Here is a 22,275-nt window from a genome sequence, read left to right as displayed (position 1 = left end):
ATCCCATAGGTAGGGGCCCAGGTGCTAAATGACCAGAGGAACAACGGTACACAACACTACACATATACAAAATCCATACACTTTTAAACCTCTGGCATTGACAGTGTTGTGTTTCACACCCACAATGTATACTACGCGGAGATGGGGGAAACCCCTGGTGCCGTTTGACACTAAACACACACTCTACCTAAACATCAGGTTATCAATTCGCGGTGAATTTTGCTATTGTGTGAATTATTGCTTTTTTCAGTGAAATACGCATTTTTTTGCGAATAGTGTTCATAAGTCTTAGTTAAATAGCCCCCAGTAGGTTCGGTATCGAAGGTACATTCGGAGTTAAGTATATTTCTCTATTTTTCCCAATTATTTTTAGACCTAACAAGCTTGCAATCATTATCTGCTGGGATCGCAAATATGGCTGCCTTGTAAACGGTCAAGTTGCTCGTCGCTCCGTTAAAATGTGTCTTATTGTTTCATCAGTGGTGAGATTTTTTTAAAATTTATTTGGGTGATTTATTCGAGATCTTGTACGTTACTTGTTTGGAGGTTTTTACCCATAGGGGCTCACATCTGGTGAGTATGGGCTTGGCACACCCAGGGTCCTTAGCTGGATATCATCATTCTTCTCTTTCTTAGTGATTCCCTTTTGCTTCTCTCCCTCTAAGTCTCAGGCTTCCTTCCACCATATGGCTAATAATAATAATAATGAGTCGGGTCACCACACCGCCATAGACAAGCCACGTGCAAGGTTTCCCATTGACTCGGGAGGGTTCCCCCTTATGTGAGCCCGGGCTGGACGAGTGCCCAACTATTTTGTAACTTGAAACTTGCAATTTACTGAACTTAATTATGTCTTCTTGTTTCTCACCCCCTCCTTCATAAACTTTGCTAGGGGTTGGACCAACTTTGCAATTCTAACAGCAAATTAAGTACCACTAATGTGTTTTCTCGCCACAGAAAACATTGGACGAAAGTAATCCTGTTCTCCTAGGGGCATTTCTTCACTTGGGCGTTCCCTCCCACGAAACCTGTGGTGGTTAGCTCAAAACTTTTTCAAATGACTTTTCAGCTCCAGACTTGCGGTTAGTACCAAACAACTCCATTTGCAAGCCTCTTTCTAGTCGTAACATTTAACCTCGATTTTCTGGAAAATATCAAACCCTGAAATCGTGTTTCTTCAGAATAGCAAGAACAGGTTGCAGAGGACACTGATGTAATACCTAATAACATTGATGATGGTAAGCCAGAGCAATCGTATAAAAAGCGCAAGAAGATTATAGTTCCCAAGATTTCCAGGGAGACAAGGAGTGCGACTGAACCTAATGATCCCAGCGAAGCTGTTGTGCCCAGCCAAATTGCTCGGAGAAAGGGGCCAAACAACTCGACCCCCCCCCCCCCCCGGCTGGATCGAACCCTGCCGGATGGAACAACTTTAGAGAAACTCTTAATCTACGTACGCAGCTCGAACAGCTAATGGCTAAACCAACCACCAGGATAACGACAGGACATCGTGGCGAGATAATTTCTATCTGGAACAAGATGGAGACCATACTCATCAATGAACACCTTATGCAGAAGATGGTGCAAGCCAAACTTGACGCCTTACTGGAAGGAACGGCGAAATAAATGGCACAGCGCGCCCCCACTTATGCCGAAGCGCTGAGGAACCCAAATAACAGGACGATAGTGTCTAAAGGACAAAAACCAAGAAAAGTGCCTTTGCTTAGTACCCCAAATATTCTAATCCTCAGACCAACGGAGAAGGACGAAGCTCATACGAGTGAAGAGATTAAGGCTAAAGTTATGACCAACCTCAAAGCTGATTATAAAACCACTAAAATCAGGGCGATCAGGAAAACTAGAAACGCAGGAATACTAATTGAAACTGAGACGAAAGCGGACACAGATATCATAATTGCATGGTCAGCATGTTCTGGAGGCAACTAGAGGGAGTAATACTCTTGATCTGGTTATAAGTAGTGATTCTTCGTGCATTAAGAATCTGCAGATAAAGGAACCACTAGGTGGCAGTGATCACAGCGTACTGAAGTGGGATTTACTCAAAGAGGTAACTACCATCAGGGGTAAAGGGAAGGGTTTTTGCTTTCGTAAAGGCGACTACGATGGTCTGAGACAGTATTTAAATTCCATACAGTGGGACAAACTTATGATGTTACCAACAGCAAATTCAAAATGGGAAGCATTCAAAGAACGTTTCTTGAAAGTTACTAGGCTTTTGTAAAAATGTGAACATTTTTACATCGTAAAATATTCTCATAAATAGCCATACATTACTTTTGCCAGTCACTATATGTGTGGAGTAATAAGGCCGTGTTGAAAGTTGTTTTGTACGATTCTATTCTTAGTAAGCAGTAATCGAATTTCCATCTCACTCACATAGTTTCAGTCGATCCACTGCATGAAGCCGACATTCGATAGGATCAGCTAAGTAGTGCCACGTTAGTATAACTCAGGTATACAGTGGCAAAATCTGTGAGGGCTAGTGAGTAAATCGGAGTCAGGAAGGTATTCCTGTAAGAAATTCGAACTGATTACTGCGAATTGACTCTTGTCGGAAAATGGACAGAGGTAAATAGACTTTGTATGAAGAGAATACCTTGGTATAACCCGGAAGTATCATCGTATATCAATTAATAATTTACTCCTTTCTCACGATAGATTTCTCAAATTAAACGTGTCTAATTACTAGGACAGGTGATCCTAGATTTGCTTTTCCCCACAGAAATAGGCTCCTAACCAATCAAAAACGGGGCCATCCAAAAGGGAATGGGATGTATATATTTGGAATATGAGAAAAACGGAGAGGACTTCTTCTTCTGGGTGTGTATGAAAAGGGCTATTAAATCTTCCATGATGAGCGATGAAGGAAAGCAAACAGCGCCTAGAAAGTTGCTAGGAAGAAATGTAGGTAAGTTCGTCCTTTAGCTTAACGACCGGTTATCTGGAATTACAGAACAACCACATCCACTATTATATTCCCACCTAATATCACATAACAACCTCTCTCCTCCCAGATAAATACGCAGATGTACATCCGTTTTCTATATTAAGGCCAAAATATGTCATCTATTGTACCAACTACTGGATACTGCGTTTCCAGTAGCGATAAAGGAAACTATATGTGACACATTCGCCTATAAATTCGAATAGCTGGATGCTCTTCTACTTATTGTATATTAACAACGATTGTTTACCGAAACTACATGAAGAATGTAGACAGAATGGCAGAAAGATGCCATGTTACCACTATCCATTAACTAGTAAATGTAAAGCTATCCTGAGTAAAGCTAACACTTACAACATAATATAATCCTAATTCCCTGTTTTACTTATTAATTCTTTTACTGTAAATAAATACACAAGTCCACATATGTATAATAAACTACACTTTGTTTGTTGATCTATCTTTCTTCAGGACTATTCCTAAATATACACTTTTGATTGCATACACATAAATATTTAAATAGACCATCATTAAAGGCGGGCTCAAAGGCCAATACACAAAAGGCCTCAGAGTTTAATCATCACAACGCAATTCTCGTTGTGCATTCTTGCCCAACGTCTATCTGGGTGAGTTTTAGAGCACAGGATTTTGTCCTAATTTAACGCTAGACGCTCATATAAAGTCCTAGTCTTTCTGGTTTCTCATTTTAGTGCTGGAAACCTGCCTGGGAACCTTGATATACGTATTAAACACTGCCCAGCAGGCGCCCTACGTTATTACAGAAACACTTCGGAACACTTTCCATACCAATTAAGAAATATTGTTCAAGATTTAGGCCTTAATGGATGTCAGATGAACTAATGAGATATATGGCAGAGAAGAAAAATGCATGGGATACATATAAATTAATCGGTGACATGGAAGCCTATGATAGATACAAGCTGGTCTGTAACCAAGTCACAAAGAAGGTTAGGGAGGCAAAGGCAGATTATGAGAAATCCTTGGCAAAGGAAGCAAAGAAAAACAGAAAAGACTTCTTTACCTATGTAAACTGTAGAAGGAAAGAGATTGACAGATTGGTCCACTGGATATTGATGGTTCAACAGTTGAGGATCCTGCTCAGGTGGCTAACAAACTAAACGAGTATTTTGCATCTACATTCACACATTAGGAGTTATTCAGGAAGGGGGAATGCCAGAGGTGAAGTAAACTCTGGCAGTGAGTTAGATGATTTTATAATAACTGAGAGGAAAGTGAAGGAGAAATTGTTGAGGATAAACATAAAAAAGGCACCCGGGGTGGATGGGATCTATCCAATTAAATTAAAGGAGGCAGCAAAGGAAGTAACTAAACCCTTAGCCATAATTATGAGAGCTTCTTTAGACTCAGCGGAGGTACCCATAAACTGGAGATGTGCAAATGTGATCCCAATTCACAAAGGAGGATCAAAGGCTGGCAGAAGTAATTATAGACCTGTGAGTTTAACTTCTGTTCCAGGAAAATTAATGGAGTCGCTGGTTAATGAAGCACTGCAGAATCATCTAGACAAGACTTCAGTTATAGCTCGGAAACACGGTTTTGTTAAGGGAAAATTTTGCTTGACCAATTTGATTGTATACTATGATGCAGTCACAAAAGAACTGGATGCAGGGAATAACTTTGATATTATATATTTGGATCTTAGAAAGGCTTTTGCCTCCAATGCCACACTGCGCTTTGGTGCAGTATGGCATTGGAGGTAAATTGCTGCTATAGATAAATGGATGGTTGAGTGGGAGAAGACAGAGTGGTAATCAATGGACACTGCTCATCGTGGACTAATGTTATCAGTGGAGTCCCTCAGGGTTCAATGTTGGGTCCATTATTATTTTCTGTATTTATAAATGATATTGATGATGGTATATCAAGCCTAATGTCCAAGTTTGCAGACGATACAAAGGTTGGCAGTGTAGTTAAGGACACTATTGACACGCTATGCTGCTGCAACAGGATCTGGAAAGATTGAGCAAATTGGCTGAGAGGTGGCAAAAGAAGTTTAACTTTGACAAATGTAAAGTACTACATATGGCAAACAGTAACCCCAGAGCAACGTATCAAATCTGTGCTACTACACTAACAGTGGTAGAGAATGAAAAGGACCTGGAGGTAACTGTGCAGGCAGACATGAAATTCTTTGAGCAGTGTAGACGGGCTGCAAGTGTAGCTCATGGTGTCTTGTCAATGATATACCGGAATTTTTCTAGCAGGTATAAGGAGGTGATTATTCTCTTGTATAAAGCAATGGTCAGGCCTCACCTCGAGTACTGTATACAGGTCTGGAGGCCTCATTTCAAGAAGGATGTGGAGCTGCTGGAACGAGTACAGAGAAGGGCAAAAAGATTAGTGAATGGAACAAAGTGTTGCTCTTACGAAGAAAGGCTTAAGTTTTGCAAATTACAGTGTCTGGAGCTAGGCACCGGCGAGGTGATCTGATAGAGGTGTATAAAGCCGTGAATGGTTTGAGGATGCTCAATGCTGATGAGACTTTTCCTCTTGCTCAGAATAATCACCTGAGAGGGCATAAATTCAAATTGAGGAAAGACAGAAGTAGGATAGACGTGCGGAAATTTGCCTTTAGCCATCGTGTAGTTGGTTAGTGGAACAGACTTGTATCCCTTATTGTGAAAGTTGATAGCCTAAATAAATTTAAGGCTCAGTTGGTCAGGTATTTCGAACGAACGAGTGGTGAAATGGGAGTTGTTTTTTTTTTTTCGTTTTTTTTTTTTTTTTTGGCTGATGCTGCATAAGCTTGCTCTCCTGTATCATATGCCTCTGCTAATGCTAATCTTTCCCATGGTGTCCAACCAGATGTTAGTTTCGAAGGTTCCCTGTTGTGTTCTGAAATTTATTATATCTGGGTGTGGAACTTTTGCCTGGTAATCTTATGGACTGTGACCCATATTCATCTTCCTTCAGTTTGAATATATTTTGTAATGGCATCTCCTAGAATCAGTTAAACTCTGCCTCGTTTCACTAAAAATGAGGCAGAGTTCAAAAATGGGCCAGGCATGCAATTGTGTTTTGTTTGAGCGATTTATGAATTGCGTTGTGTCGACCGCGTGCCTACCAGGAAGCAGCCATCACCTGGAAAGCTGCTTCTGAGTACTCGTCTACACTAGAGAAGGTGGGCCAGTCCAGATATCTCATGCTGTCTCAAATTGAAATTTTGATGCACCTGATGTTGCCAAAAGTTAGGCCAGATTCCTCTGGGGGTTCCCTGTCCAGTGGTGTGGAAAAAAATACACTGAACAAAAGAAAAGACATCACTACCAAGGGCGCTGCCAGTTATGCCACAAGATTTACGGAAAAACAAGTTTTTTTTCTTTTTTTTTTGTTGCTGGGATTCGAACTCGGTTCTACATGTTCTTTAGACATGTGGCCTCGCCATAAGGCTACTAAAACATTTGTTTCAAGTAGTGAAAAAGGTGTTATTACATGCAATTTGAACTTTGATGAAGAAAACAGTGTATTCTTTTAATAATAATGCACTACTTTTAATGAACAAAATAAGTGTAATTATCTTTTTAATAATAACTAGGGGGCTCCGTCCCCTGCTCGCTTTGCTTGTCACCCCCGCGCGCGCTTTTCTACGTAATATGTAGAAGTATGACAGAGTAAGTCAAATCTTTTCTATGTAAAAGACACACCTGTCGAAACGCACTGATCGATATCTAATCTAATATATAAAAAAAATAGAAAGTATAAAAAAAACTATAAAAAGTAAAAATGTGTGAATATCGAGTGAATGAAAGTTATTATTAATTGCATGTTCTATCTTAGCCTTTTCACCGGACAGACTGATGTCTATGCAGGCCCTCAGAGTCCTCATGGTTATCCAAGCTGACACTATGCTGTAGCTTTTCCTAGCTGGGATGGTGTGGGATGACACTGGCCATTAAGGGTAACTCCCTTTCCAATGTGGGACAGAGCTGCAAAATGCACGCTCCACCATAGGAATCTCCCATTCCTATATTCTTTTATTCCTACCAGCTGGGGTGGTAGAGTCTCCTTCACTCAATCCCATTCCACCTGAACATGAAGTGCAGAACTTCAATATCTTGTAAGGGAGTGGGAATTAGTGATGTAAGTCTGTAAATATCTGTACAGTATTATGATTAGTGGCGGGGATGCCAGGAAAGCAGGCTGGGACCGCCTTGTATAATAAAAAAATATGCCCATTTCCCTTATCCTGTGTGGCCCTACCCCTTCTGCCTGGCGGTTCCCCCCACCACCCACTTTCAACTCCCAACCAGGATGGGCGTCCTGTATCAGGGATCCCTTTACTGTCTCCCCTTTTAAATCAGGCAAGTGCCTCCACTATTGCCTCTCCTCTGTTCTCTACCCCTTTTATCTCACCTTCTCCCCATTGTCTCCTTTCCAATAGAAATGTTTTCTTTTTTTTTTTGGGCACTCCCCTTCTCAGAGCTTTCTTCTCTCCTAATGTGTCTTGGCCCGCCTCCCCAGGGCGCTGACACAAAGGGGGGGGGGCTCTTCACTGGCCCCAAAGCTAAGTAGCTAGAAGAACAACACAACCCACACAAATACTTCACAAAAACCACTAACACATATCCTCACCTTATGCTGAGTATTGTATTCTACATAGAATAAAAACATGGAGTTAGGGGAAACTCCTGGTGCCTCTAGACAAAAAACACTATCTCACGATGATTGGTATCTAATCAGGAAATGACCTATGTAATTATTTCCTGTGCATTTGTAGTGCGCTGCATTCTCAAGATCGAATAAATATCACTATGTAATTATTTACCTGCGTTTACATAAGTCACGTAAGAAAAGACCTTTTGCTTCGGGTTCCATAATGCATGAGGAATGTTGTTGCATCCGAAAGAGCAGCATTAAAATATTTACAAATTAGACAAATATTTAAAATATTTAAAAATATACAATATTCATTAATATACAAAAAATGTTACAATGGTACATCAAATGTTAGACAGTGAATCGCGTGCACGAGGTTGGTGAAAGTTATGGAGGCAGTTGTCAATAATTAATTGCATTTGTAGTGACGTAATTGCTACACCCTCTTCTCACATTGGCTTGAATAAATATCACTAGCAGGAAAACTTTTTTAATGTATAGAGAGAGAGAGTGCAATTATTATTAATGAAAAAATTAGTGTAATAATCAATAAGATGGTATTTTTTGAATTGGAAGAATGTTCATGTGAATTTTTTATTTCCCCAACTAAAAATCTGAAGTATTTAAATATTTCTTTAATTAACAACTAGGGGTCTTCGCCCCCCCTGCTCGCTACGCTCACTTCTTTTCATAAAGTAAAATAAAGTACTTACATAAGCTTTCGACACTGTGTGTCTCTTCCTCTGTTATGAATACATAAATACGTAACATATGTCAATCAAGCATGGTACTACATGATCATGTTAGATAAACATAGTGCATGACCATGCTTAAACAGAAGCTTGCTTTACCACAGTAAAACAAGCTTCTGTTATGTATTTTAGTATTTGTTGCGTATTACACGTAACCCGCATCTCTCTTCTCCCTTATTGGCTGAATAAATATCACTAGGAGGAAAATTATTTTAATGTACAGAAAGAAATAATAGTATGTTATTTTAACGTCCTGGCTCTGAACGTATTCACGTGTTTTTTTGTTTTTTAATTTCTGAAGTTTTACGTATTAGCATTGGCATGCGATGCAAGAAAGCAAGCTTATGCAGCATCAACCAAAAAAAAAAAAAAAAAAAACCGCTCCGATTTCACCCCTCCGTTCGTTCCAAATACCTGTCCATCTCAGCCTTAAACTTATTTAGGCTATCAACTTTCACAACAAAATATGAAAGTCTGTTCCACCAATCAACTACCCGCTTGCTAAAGGCAATTTCCGCATATCTATCCTACAACTGTCTTTCCTCAATTTGAATTTATGCCCTCTCAGGTGATTATTCTGAGCAAGAGGAAGAATCCCATCAACATTTCTAGACAAGTTGATATATCTCTTTTTGGGATTATCCTGATTTCTAATCTCTCTTGGCACAAGCACATTACAAATATTGCTTCCTCTGCATCTAAAAAACTTGGTTTTCTCTTTCGCTCTCGGAGTTACTTTTCTTCCAAACAGCTGTTCACTCTGTACAAATCACAAATTCGCCCTACCATGGAATATTGTTCCCACATCTGGGGCGGTGCCCCCCGAAACCTCTCTGACTTTTAGATTCCGTTCAGAAGAAGGCAGTTAGGTTAATTAATGACTCATCTCTAACTGAGCCTCTCCACTCGCTGTCTCATAGATGTACTATTTCTGCTGCACGCCTTTTTTACAGTACCTCCATGGGCACTGTTCTTCTAAATTGGCTTCTGTAATTCCTGCCCTCTCTTTCAAAGTAGTCTGAACACATGCGACAACCAGCCAACATCCATTTACTGTCCAACTTCAAACTCATAGAACCAACTTTTCGTCTTCCTCGTTTATTCATTCAACTGCCATTTTCTGGAACAACCTTCGTTCATATGGAGTTCCTGAAAATTACAGTCTACAGAAGTTCAAGTCTATTGTCAATAAATATCTTCTCTCGTCTTCTCAACCTCCAAACCAAGCATGTTACTAAGTACTATAGGTTCTAATACCACTCATGTTTGGGGTTTTCATAAAAAAAAAAAAAAAAAAAAAAAAAAAAAAGGCAAATTATAAAATCATCTAAAGAACTCCCAAATTCCATCGACGGTGAACAATATAAAGATATAAAGTAAATTGAACGGTTGCTGATGCAATAAAAAAAACCAACAAATAAATAGCTTATTTGCTGCACAACCCATGTACTATAACAACATCTAAATTTACCGCAATACCAGCCTTGGGATCATTCTGCACTGGTTGTATAACCCATGAATACAAGTAAAAAAAAAAGTAAAGTGCAGCCATTATCAACCCACTGCAGGATGGAAGCCTCCTCAACAATTCATGCTGAGGGAAATGGACCATAATCTGCCACGCTGGTCCAGTGCGGGTTGGCAGATCGACCGTATTCAGCAGTCAGGGGCTTGAACCCCGGTCTACTCAGAGAGCGTGTGCTACTGCACTCCCGCTCCTGCCCACTCGGCTACGGAGGCCGTTTGAATACAAGTAATATCCTAATATTCTAGAAGTTTGCTCTGACTGCAACTTTGGCTTCAGTTTGGGCAAATTATTCAAATTATTATATTAGGGTTACCCGTAAGTTAATACATAAACCGATATTTGTGTCTGATCTTGGTCCATTTGCTTGTTTTACTGGACGGAAAAAATCCAGTTTCTGGGGAACAAAACCTTGCTATCTACTCCCAGAGAATGACTAATTCAGCCACGGAGTAAAAAAAAAAAAAAAACCACTAAAGTTCCTCACGTTATCGAGGGGATTCGAACCAGGGTCTTTTCCACCCAGTGTAGCGAGGACGGTGACGATATCACTGTGCGACCGCACATACACCTTCAGTTTGGACAAGGCCTCTCCAGGTGTTCTGCTTCTGGTGGTATATGGTATTGGAGTGTCTTCTACTGGGTGTTTCGTAGCTTTCAAATAGAATCGCTGCTTGCTGCCGCCGGCCTGGCCTACACATCCTTTTATGATCCTTTGTTGCAGCTTTTAGGTTAGATCTTCCTCGATAGACAATTCTTGTATCCACCAACGGACCCTTTTGGGATGGCGTTTCTTCAGTCGGACTGCTGCGTTCAAGGCTTTAATCATGAGTTCGGTGGTAAAATTCACTTTCTAAGTTGTCCTCTTGCTCAGCAGGACTTCTGGTGAGTGTTCTTGGAGGGTTTGTCAGACAGTGTTATCGAATAACTTCCACCTTCCAGATACGGTGGCATATCGAGCAAAGTTGTTCCGACGGGTTTGGTAGGTATAGCGAACCCTGAAGACCTAATAGGTGATTAAGCTATGATTGCTGGTAATTAGATATTCATGAATGAATCAGTCCGATTTTTTTTTTTTTTTTTTTTTGTGCAGTAGAAGCCAGGCTGTGCGGTAGCACAGTGGTATCGTCACCGTCCTCCCCACACCGGGTGGAAAAGGCCCGGGTTCGAATCCCGTCGATTACGCGAGGAACTTTAGTGGGCTTTTTTCACTCCCTGGCTTAGTTAGTTGGTCTCATGCGTAGATAGGAAGGTTTTTCTCTCCAGAAATTGGGATTTTTTTTTGACCAGAGAACAGACGAAATTTACAGACAAATAAATAAATGGACAGATGTAATCATTTACGGGGAACAATAATATCATAATTTTTTTTTTTTTTTTTTTTTTGGTGCAGCATAAGCCTCAGGCTTCCTTGCACCATATGGCTAATAATAATAATTAATAATAATATATCTTACACAAGGGAGGGCATTATCACAGTGAGGTCTTTTGTTGGACTGGCCATTTGCTGGGCCAAAATTGGCAGAGTGCCATGGTTTATTTGCCAAAGACAGATTCTTCTGCGGCGAACTCTTCCACGAGCATGCCTTGAGTGTCAATAGAGAGACTGAGCCACAAGGTGTTCTTGGCGTTTGCATCTTTGGCATTGGTGATCCCGCATCCATCTAGAAGATCCAGGGTGTGATCCAACTCCACCAGTTGAGGTACAATGTCATGACTATATGGGAATTATGAAGAGAGGACTGATTCAACCAAAGTCTTATAATGGGGGATTTTAATTTCCCAGATATTGACTGGAATTTGTGGGTTGGTCACTCACACACTAGCAAGGCTTTTGTGGATTTATTGGATGATTGTTTTCTACACCAGCATGTTCGTGAGGCAACAAGAGGGAGCAATACTCTTGATCTGATTATCAGTAGTGATTCTTCATGCATTAGGAATCTGCAGATAAATGAACCACTGGGTGGCAGTGATCACAGTGTGCTGAAGTGGGATTTACTCAAGGAGGTAACTACCATCAGAGGTAAAGGGAAGGGTTTTTGCTTTCGTAAAGGCGACTATGATGGTCTGAGACAGTATTTAAATTCTATACAGTGGGACCAACTGATGATGTTACCAACAGCAAATTCAAAATGGGAAGCATTCAAGGAACTAATCTTGGAAGCTACCAGGCTTTACATACCAACCAAGAAATATTGTTCAAGGTTCAGGCCTAAATGGTTGTCAGATGAACTAATGAGACATATGGCAGAGAAGAAAAATGCATGGGATACATACAAATTAATGGGTGACATGGAAGCCTATGATAGATATAAGTTGGTCTGTAACCAAGTCACAAAGGAGATTAGGCAGGCAAAGGCAGATTATGAGAAATCCTTGGCAAAGGATGCAAAGAAAAACAGAAAAGAGTTCTTTACCTATTTAAACTCAAGAAGGAAAGGGATGAATCAGATTGGTCCACTGGATGTTGCTGGTTCAACAGTTGAGGATCCAGCTCAGGTGGCTAACAATCTAAACGAGTATTTTGCATCTACATTCACACATGAGGAGTTATTCAGGAAGGGGAATGTCGTAGGTGAAGTAAACATTGGCAGTGAGCTAGATGATTTTCTAATAACTGAGAGGAAAGTGGAGGAGAAATTGTTGAGGATAAACATAAAAAAGGCACCCGGGTGGATGGGATCTATCCAGTTATATTAAAGGAGGCAGCAAAGGAAGTAAGCAAACCTCTAGCCATAATTATGAGAGCTTCTTTGGACTCAGGGGAGGTACCCATGGACTGGAGATGTGCAAATGTAACCCCAATTCACAAAGGAGGATCAAAGGCTGACACAAGTAATTATAGACCTGTTAGTTTAACTTCGGTTCCAGGAAAATTAATGGATGCACTGGTTAAAGAAGGACTGCAGGATCATCTGGACAAGAATTCAGTTATAGCTCAGACACGGCATGGGTTTGTTAAGGGCAGGTCTTGTCTGACCAATTTGATTGGATACTATGATGTAGTCACAAAAGAACTGGATGCAGGGAATAACTTTGATATTATATATTTGGATCTTAGAAAGGCTTTTGATACTGTTGCGCATGGAAGACTGCTGCACAAATTGGAGAAGTGTGGCATTCGAGGCAAATTGCTGCTATGGATAAAGGGATGGTTGAGTGGCAGAAGACAGAGAGTGGTAATCAATGGACACTGCTCAACGTGGACTAATGTTATTAGTGGAGTTCCTCAGGGTTCAGTGTTGGGTCCATTGTTGTTTTCTGTATTTATAAATGATATTGATGATGGTGTATCAGGCTTAATGTCCAAGTTTGCAGATGATACAAAGGTTGGCAGGGTTGTTAAGGACACTACTGATACTATGCTGCTGCAACAGGATCTGGAAAGGTTGAGCAGATGGGCTGAGAGGTGGCAAATGAAGTTTAACATTGACAAATGTAAAGTACTACATATGGGAAACAGTAACCCCAGATCAACGTATCAACTCTGTGGTACTACGCTGACAGTGGTAGAGAATGAAAAGGACCTGGGGGTAATTGTGCAGGCAGATATGAAGTTCTCTGAGCAGTGCAGACGAGCTGCAAGGGTAGCTCATGGTGTCTTGTCAATGATATACAGGAATTTTTCTAGCAGGGACAGGGATGTGATTATTCCCTTGTATAAGGCATTGGTCAGGCCACACCTCGAGTACTGTATACAGGTCTGGAGGCCTCATTTTAAGAAGGATGTAGAGCTGATGGAACGAGTACAGAGAAGGGCAACAAGATTAGTGAATGGAACAAAGGGTTGCTCTTACGAAGAAAGGCTTAAGTTTTGCAAATTACAGAGCCTGGAGACTAGGCATAGCCGAGGTGATCTGATAGAGGTGTACAAGGCTTTGAATGGCTTGAGCATGCTCAATGCCGATGGGATTCTTCCTCTTGCTCAGAATAATCACCTGAGAGGGCATAAATTCAAATTGAGGAAGGACGGATGTCGGATAGATGTGCGGAAATTCGCCTTTAGCCAGCGGGCAGTTGGTTTGTGGAATAGACTTTCATCGCTTGTTGTTGAAGTTGATAGCCTAAACAAATTTAAGGCTCAGCTGGACAGGTATTTCGAACGAATTGAGGGGTGAAATGGGAGTAGTGGTTGTTTTTTTTTTTTTTTGGCTGAGGCTGAATAAGCTTGCTTTCTTGCATCATATGCCTCTACTAATGCTAATGCTAATGCTAATGCTAAGTCACCTTCTCGTGTTGCTGCAGCTAGATGTGCTGTGGTGAGAGAATGTATTCGGGTGACGACAATGTGTGGATTCCTGACTATAATACCTTCAAAGCAGTTACCACCAGAGATCTGAACTTTTCTGTGGGCTGTGGCATATCTAGCTAATCTGCCCTGTGAGCAGTATGGCTCTTGGAGGAGCAGATATTGATATTCCTTTCTTTGGTGCATTGGTTAGCTATGGATATTGATTTGTCGGCGTTGATCTGTACAAAGTACACTGAACTTATTACATTTGAAGCTATGGCCCATAGTGTTGGATCTGAGGTTCTGTGCTGTACGTTGATAGACGGACACGCACTGTTCCTGAAGACATGTTTATGAGGTCGGTTGATGTGTACCAGGAGCTCTTTGGAGACCATGTCCACCCTGTCATGTTGCATTTTTTTCCCAAACAGAAACGAGATCTCCCAAGACGATAATAAGCTTGGCCCGTGGTGGTTACAGGAACGCAGTGAAGAAGATATAACCTATCTTGATTGTGCTCCTTATTCGCCTACCTCAATCCAATTGAACACTTGGGATATTTTGGAACGGAAGTGAAGCATATGGACACGCAACCATATTTAATTCCGACATTGTGGGAAGCCTTGTAGGCAGCATGGCTGCAGATCCCTACGGTCGTCTTCAGACATCTGATGGAGTCAATGTCTAGGCGAATAGCGGCTGTTATCCATGCGAAGGCTGGCCCTACAAGGGATAGACGGTATTAGGTAGTGATCATAATTCAACGATCACCGAGTGTATGCGGCACAATATAATAAATAAATATTCTGTTTATACTTCAGGGCGACCACACGGTCAGAGGAGTTCACAAGGTAGAGATAACAAGAAACAGCACCGTATTCAGCAGTCACGGGCTTGAACCTGGATCACTCAAGGCACGTGTACTTATGCACCCACGCGCTTGACCACTCAGCTACGGCCTAAGTATCTAAAAATTAAAAAAAATTTGATTTTTAGATTTAGATTAAGATTTTTTCTGAAAATATTCTGCAGTTATCGCCTGGTTAATGATATGCATTAGAAATATATACGTTCAGAGGGAGTGTTGTTTATTTTAAGTGCAAGACGGAGAAAATGTATGGTTTGATAAAACTGTATGGCTTTATCTTTTAAAAACGCGCCTTTTTTTTGTTTTCTTTTTTTGTCCAAGTAGGCAGAACAACCGAATAGTACAAACAATTAAAGACAATATAGTTCATGGCCTTAGTCTGCCTTAAATAGGGGCGTAGAGCGGTAATGCGGGCCCTGTGTAAAGTGCATGATGACCTACCCTTGCATTTCAAATACAAGGGTAGGAAATGTATGTCATTTTATACATGTGCTAGTTAAAAAGGTACAAGTTAATTCTAACCTATAATAAATAAATTAGATAAAAAAATAATAAAATAAAAATATTTTTATTATTTTAAATTTGCAGAATTCTTTTGCCCATTATTAAAATCGAATTAAATTACTTAAAAGTGTAATATTAAGCTCCGAAAGGGATCCCATCAAGAATTGTGGAACTCGGTATTGTCACCCACTAACTTCCCCCTCGTTAGGCCAGCCCTTACCACTTAAAGATGCTCATATCCATGATACTCATGTACACTGAGTGATCACTCAAGTATGACCACCTATCTAATACTTCGTAGGTCCTCCTTTTGCCATCACTACAGAAGGTATTCGACGTGGCATTGATTCAACAAGATGTCGGAAGCGTTCGGGAGGTATGGCCAACCGAGCTGTGTGTAATGCAGTCAGCAATGCAGGTATGGAGGTGATTGGTGTATCCAGATGCCTGATGTGCCTTTCCACAGTGTCCCAAAAGTGCTCTATGGGATCGATATCGGCGGAGTTCGGAGGCCAATCGATATGCTGGAAGTCAGAACTGTGTTCCTCAAACCATTCCTGCACAACAAGTGCCCGATGGCTCGGCGCATTGTCATCTTGGAAGACACCATAGCCATTTGGGAAAAAGTGTGACATAGCGGGATATACACAGTCAGCAAGCAGTTGACGATAGCAGAAACCAGTGATACGTTGTTCCACATGCACCAGGGGTCCAAGTTCCTGCCAGTGAAACATGCTACACACCATACAACCGCCTCCACCGGCCTGCACTTTTGATACCATGCATGATGGATCAAGAGCCTCATGTTGTTGACGCCAAATCCGTACATGACCATGCACGGTATGGAGTAAATAACGTGATTCATCCGACCAGCACACCTTCTTTCAGTCTTCTAACGTCCAACTTATATGCTCTTTGCACCAGGTGAGTCTTTTAAGCCGATGAACCTTGGTTAGGAGAAGATGCTGTAGGGGTCGGCTGCTGGTATAGCCCATACGTGCGAGCGTGCGACGCTTGGTCATGCCAACCAGATTTTGTTCCGGGTTGGCCCATGTTGTATTGTGTAGTCAACTCTTTAACAGTGCTGCGCCCGTTCGCCTGTACGATCGTCGGTCCTGGCGCTCACCTCTAACGTCAACCTTTCGCTGACCTTTGCAGTTTTGCTATCGCGTTGTTGTTTGACTAATTTGACGCCTGGTATACTTTAATAACGGCGGCTCTTGAACAGCCCACCAGTTCAGCCGTTTGAGAAATCGAGGCACCAGCTCGTCGAGCTCACACAATCTGTCCTTTATCAAAGTCCGATAAATCCTTCCTTTTACCCATCATTCTCGGAATTTTACCACTTGCTGAACCACTGACACCTTATCTATGCTCACGCTTGTACTTCACGTGGTCAACAGGTCGCATTCAGTTTTCATATGAGTGGTCATAATTCAGTGATCAGTCAGTGTATATTAATGTTTATAGTTCTTGTTTGATGTAAATTTTATTCGAAATTTACTTGAGTGCTGAACTGAGCTGGTTTATTTATTTTAATTTTTCACAAAAGTAACAGTGCTAACTCGAAAGTTTTCACCACATCTGTATATTAAAACTTTCTAAATTGCATTTGCTACCCTTGTGCAATTTTGTTACTATTTATTTATTTATTTGTGTGTTTGCAAATTCCGTGATTATTATTATCCACGTAAATATATCCAAACCAGATATTTTTGTAGTTCCTGTTTCAGCTCGTTGTTTTTAGAAATTTTTAATTGGATGCGTTTAGGCTAATTGTGTTTTTCTCTTTCTATTTTGTGATTTTTTTTTTTTTTTTTTTTTCTATCATTACCATTGCTTGAACGTCCAGCCTTATATTTATCAATCGTACGATCAGTTTGAGATTATTATCCAAGATGGCGACGATGGCTTCTTTTCATAATAAGCTCTTGAGTTTAGAAGCACGCTTAAAAGCAGAAAACGAAGCTAGAAGTAAAGATAAGTTACCAAGAGATTTAAATTTAAGTCTTTCCAGCCCGCAGCATACCCCAAGACCGAGACCCAAAGCTCGTAAGTCACTGATTTTTTTTTTTTTTAATGTGCTATCAGATTGGTTGCTACCTCCGTTTGATCAGATGATCATCGTGCTGTAGATGTATTTTGATATTTTTATATGATTTTATTTCTTTTGGTGTTAATTTGATAAAGCAAAAATTTTTGATGTGGTATGCAGTTCTTATTGCATATCTCTTTGTAGCTAGTTGATGAACTTCATGTAATTAGAAAGTTAGAAAGTTACAAGCATTAAGACGAAATGAAAAGTTGTTGGATGTTTTGCTTAATTAAATACTGGTACGAAAATCATAATGTGAACGTGTAAAGAAATAAAAAAAAAAAAAAAAATCACTATTCTGTTATGTAATATCACCTTAGAATAATTAGAGTGGTGTAGCTTTAAATTTTTAAGTGACAATACTTGTGCAATATTTACCTCAATTATTTGTTTATTTATCAGGCAGTCAATTATCAATGATCTGACATTCTTATGGCAATATACATAATCATGTGAATCATAAACATCTTTGCAATATCATCTCGGGAGGGCTGGAATTTTTATAATTACATATTAGTTTTCAATCAGTTAATGATGAAGTTCTCCCACAAGGATCTTAACGTAGTGTACATGGTTTATCAGAAGAAACTGCACTGTAATTGCCTTGATATGAAAGGAATTTTTATATGGATATATGTGGGAAGCATTTATTATACAGGATAATGGGAAAGTTGTTACCAGTTTTTAAAATTTGGTTGGGGATTGCAAGATTGTAGAATATTTATTCAAATAATGTTAATTGAAAAATATGCCATTTAATATCATTCGCTATAAATGAAATCTAAATTTAAAAAATACTCTTATACCAATTATAAAATTGCTACTAAAGGCAACAAGAAGTAATTTAATTTATATTTTGAATTGTGCAATCCAGTTTTATTTTTGGCTGGCCGTATTTCAGTGGCTAATATACATACCCAACCACAAGTAAGGAGTTGTGGATTTAAGCTCATGCTGCTACAAAAAACGCACGGTCCGTTTTGAACAATGGCACTGAAAATTTGGCTCCCCTTATTAATTTGAAGGTATGTAGGCACTTGCACTGAATTTGTAAACTCTTTTGGTCTTGGCCATCTAGAGAATAAACAGAAATTTATTCTCTATCATTATGAGTGGGCAACTGAGTACAAGCAAACAAAGCAGATTGCAACCATTTGGGGGTGGGGGAATCAGTAATAGTTGTTCAGAGATGGTGGCAAGCTGAATGGAATGGAATGCAACCAAAAAAAAAAATCTTAACTGTCAAGTGAGGAGTGCAGTGGTTACCACCAAAAACAGAAAGATTTGTGTATTAACTGTAAAAAAAAAAAGAAAGAAAAAAAAAAAGAAGTTAAGGGTCTTTGGTGGAGTAAATGGGACACCACCTTCTTAGTACTCCTAAAGAGTTTTGTGTACCTTGTATTTCATACAGTTTGACCTTGGAATTTGATCATAAGACAGTCAGGGGAATTGTTTTGTTTGTATAACAAGACTGTTGCTTGTAATAATGTTTTTTGATATGATTAGAAAGTATTATGCGAGAATTAAGAATAAATTTTTAAAGTTATCCAATTTCAACTATTTCTTGCTGTTTATCCCAAATAATCAGATTGGTAAATTCTGTAAACCATTGCACTTGGAGCTGTGATTTTTTATTTTTAAATATATGTCTGTTAGGTCAAAGGTTGTCGTCAAAGGCTATTAACAATGGGATAATATTACCGAGCATCAACTTCTACCTGCTCTAATCTATACTGACTCCCTTAGTGCAGTAGCAGCTTTTCCTCAAATTCCTTGATTCAGCATATCAAAAACAACTCAGAGTTTTGCATAAAGCAAGAAAACAAGTGTCTATCTATTGGATTCCCAGCCATGTTGGAATCCCAGGAAATAATCATTCAGACCAAGCCACCAAAAATCCAGGTCTTAATATACAAGATAACTTTCAGTTTGTACCATTTACAGATTATATGGATGTATTTTGTACCAAATATACTTCTATTTGGAAACAACTTTGGAGGGACCAACCATGCAATAAACTTTGCAGAATAAAAAAAGATCTATGTTCGTGGCGTTCTAGCTCATGTACAAATAGACAGGAGGAAGTTATATTAACAAGACTGCGCATTGGGCATACCTTCCTCACTCACAAACATTTACTTCTAAGAGAAGATCCCGTGCTCTGGTCTGTCTGTCAGATACAACTTACAGTAACACACATCCTGATTGATTGTCCATCCTATTCAGCCGTTCGAACCACATCCAATCATTAGCAAACTTGCAAGCTCCTCTAACCCTCTCTCATGTACTTGGTGTCAAAGCAAACCTAAGTGAACTCTTTATATATATTAAACATCTAGGAATAATAAATATGCTCTGATATATCCATCATAAATCATTAAAATGAACATAATGACACTGACAGACACATATTGGCCACAGTTGCCCTTGTGTCTTGAAACTTTCATAACTAACTAACTAACTAACAGTGGGATTTGTGATCGAAAATGCAGTGGAATGCTATCCACTTTTGTGTCAGATGAGAACAGTAAGGTGATTCAAAATGCTTTTTTGTATGGTCCTATGTAATTCCTGAGTGTGTGTGTGCATGAAACTGGGTTTACTTAACATTTTGAAAACAGAACTAAAGTGGAATGTGCAGTACATGCAGGAGCTTTATTCAGAGGATTGTGATGGAGTTTGCCCAGATCATGTTTTGATGGCTAGAGGACTAACAGTACGTTTTTTAAAGACCATTATTTGGTCAGATGAAGCCATTTTTCACTATGCAGACTTCATTAGTAGGCACAGCCAGTGCTGTAGTCTTAAAATTAGCAGAAGATATACTCTATGAACGTTACTAAAAGCAGAGTATACTGTGCATATCAGGCTTATTAATCGAATTCGCTTCGGTTGCATAAAACTATAAGTATTGCCTGAGAATCAAATTCTAATAAATTTACTTTTTAGTTTTCAGTAAATATAGTAAGCACCGGTTATAGTGATCACATTTGCAAATTGAATTTTGATTCTAGTAAACGGCAATTCTAATAAGCAAAAATCGACGAATATTTTCCACAAGCTATAAAAATAAAGATGTAAAGCACAAATTTACACTTTATTGCCAAAAGTTTATTACCAATTGAATTATGTGTGAAAATTGTAAGAATATTATCCATAGGTTATCAAAATAAAAATAAATTTATACTTACGTACATAGCTTAATTAACATACAGTAGACCCCCCCACTTTATGATATTAATTTTTTCCAGAGACACCATCGTATTGTAATGTGAACCCATATACGTTTTTGGTAATTTGTTCCAACACCTCGGAAGTTGAAATTTTCGCTATGTGACTAAGCTCTTTATCTCTCTAAAAGGGGATTTTTATAATGGAAATTGTACATTTTAATTTAAAAAACTGATTAAAAGTAATATATTGATTAAAGCACAACACAAAAAATCACTTCAACTAAACTAAATGAAGCAAAAACAAAACACGTGGCTGAAAGGAAGGACCACATGGTCCATTCGGAGACAGTCGTAAGCCCATCCCATCTTAAAGTTAAATAAGTAGCCGCCAGTTAACTTGATAACTGATTAGTGGAATCAGCTGCTTTAATTTTTAAAAACCAATTCAAATCATTAAAATGCACTACACTTTCATCATATATTCAGTTATAAGAATCAATTTTGAACGCCTTTGTGATATTTTTCTAAAGGAAATTTCTGAAGGTCACTACCATAAAACAAAAACAATTTGCAGTTTCCACTTTATTGGGCTTTTCTGTTAGTGTAATCTATTATAAACTGGTAGTAAACTTGATCTATTATTGCATTTTCAATAATACCAGTAGTTGAAATTCTGTGAGTTTTTACGTTATTATGGTGAAATATTCCTCTTCGCTGAAATCTTCAATCATATAAAAAACATAAATAAATTTTCAGAATCTTCTCTTTGTTCCTATTTTTTAAAGCTTCATAAACTTGTAACCATGTGTCTCATTTGCATGCATCGTGTTAGTTGCAATTTGTGCGTGCCATGTTCTTTGTTATTGATTGCTTATCTTTTTTACTGTTTTGAATTTTACAACCCAAAAAAAGTCAGTGAACAGAAATATCAATTAGTATGTAAATATTACAGTATTAATTAAGCTATGTACGTAAGTGTAACTTTATTTTTATTTTGCTAACCTGCAGAAAATATCTTCCGATTTTCACTTATCATTTAATTTTAATTGGTAAGGTAATAAAGTGTAAATTTTTGCTTTATATCTTTACTTTTATAGCCTATGAATGACGGAGCAATATGACCTTAGTTGCTAATGCTCCTAAAAACCAAATAACAACAACAACCATCTATGAATGATATTCCTCCTATTTTCGCTTATTAGAATTGCCATTTAATAAAATTAAAATTGAATTCACAAATGTGATCACAATGACCGGTTCTTACCACATATATAGTGAATGGTATTTTATTATGGAGAGTCCATTGTAAAGTGATTTGATCGTATATTGAACCAACTGTAAGCACGGTCCACTGTATATATTAATTAAACAACACTGTAATATGATTATAATTTTAAATAGTCCCTTATTTTAGATTGCTGTAAATTATCACTCCAAAGTCTGTAGATTTTTCAATATTACATAACAGTCTGTATTCACGATCACTTGCACCAGTTTCTTACAACACTGTCCTCAGGATGG

The 22,275-nt window shown here is 38.9% G+C and overlaps 1 protein-coding gene across 1 annotated transcript in view; it reads left to right on the top strand.

Moving 5' to 3' along the window:
- Positions 1 to 17,384: 17,384 nt before the first annotated feature.
- Positions 17,385 to 22,275, top strand: part of hep (hemipterous) — a 117,775-nt gene continuing 112,884 nt past the window's right edge. The window contains exon 1 of the mRNA XM_090369911.1: positions 17,385 to 17,538. Within this exon, the coding sequence (XP_090226037.1) occupies positions 17,385 to 17,538 (154 nt within the window). The remainder of the gene's footprint in view (positions 17,539 to 22,275) is intronic.

Source organism: Mastigoproctus giganteus, chromosome 3 (genome assembly GCF_048544385.1).
Source record: "Mastigoproctus giganteus isolate SK-2022 chromosome 3, ASM4854438v1, whole genome shotgun sequence".
Taxonomy (NCBI): domain Eukaryota; kingdom Metazoa; phylum Arthropoda; class Arachnida; order Uropygi; family Thelyphonidae; genus Mastigoproctus; species Mastigoproctus giganteus.
Note: the sequence above shows the minus strand (reverse complement) of the source record. Positions and strands in the feature narration are given on the sequence as shown.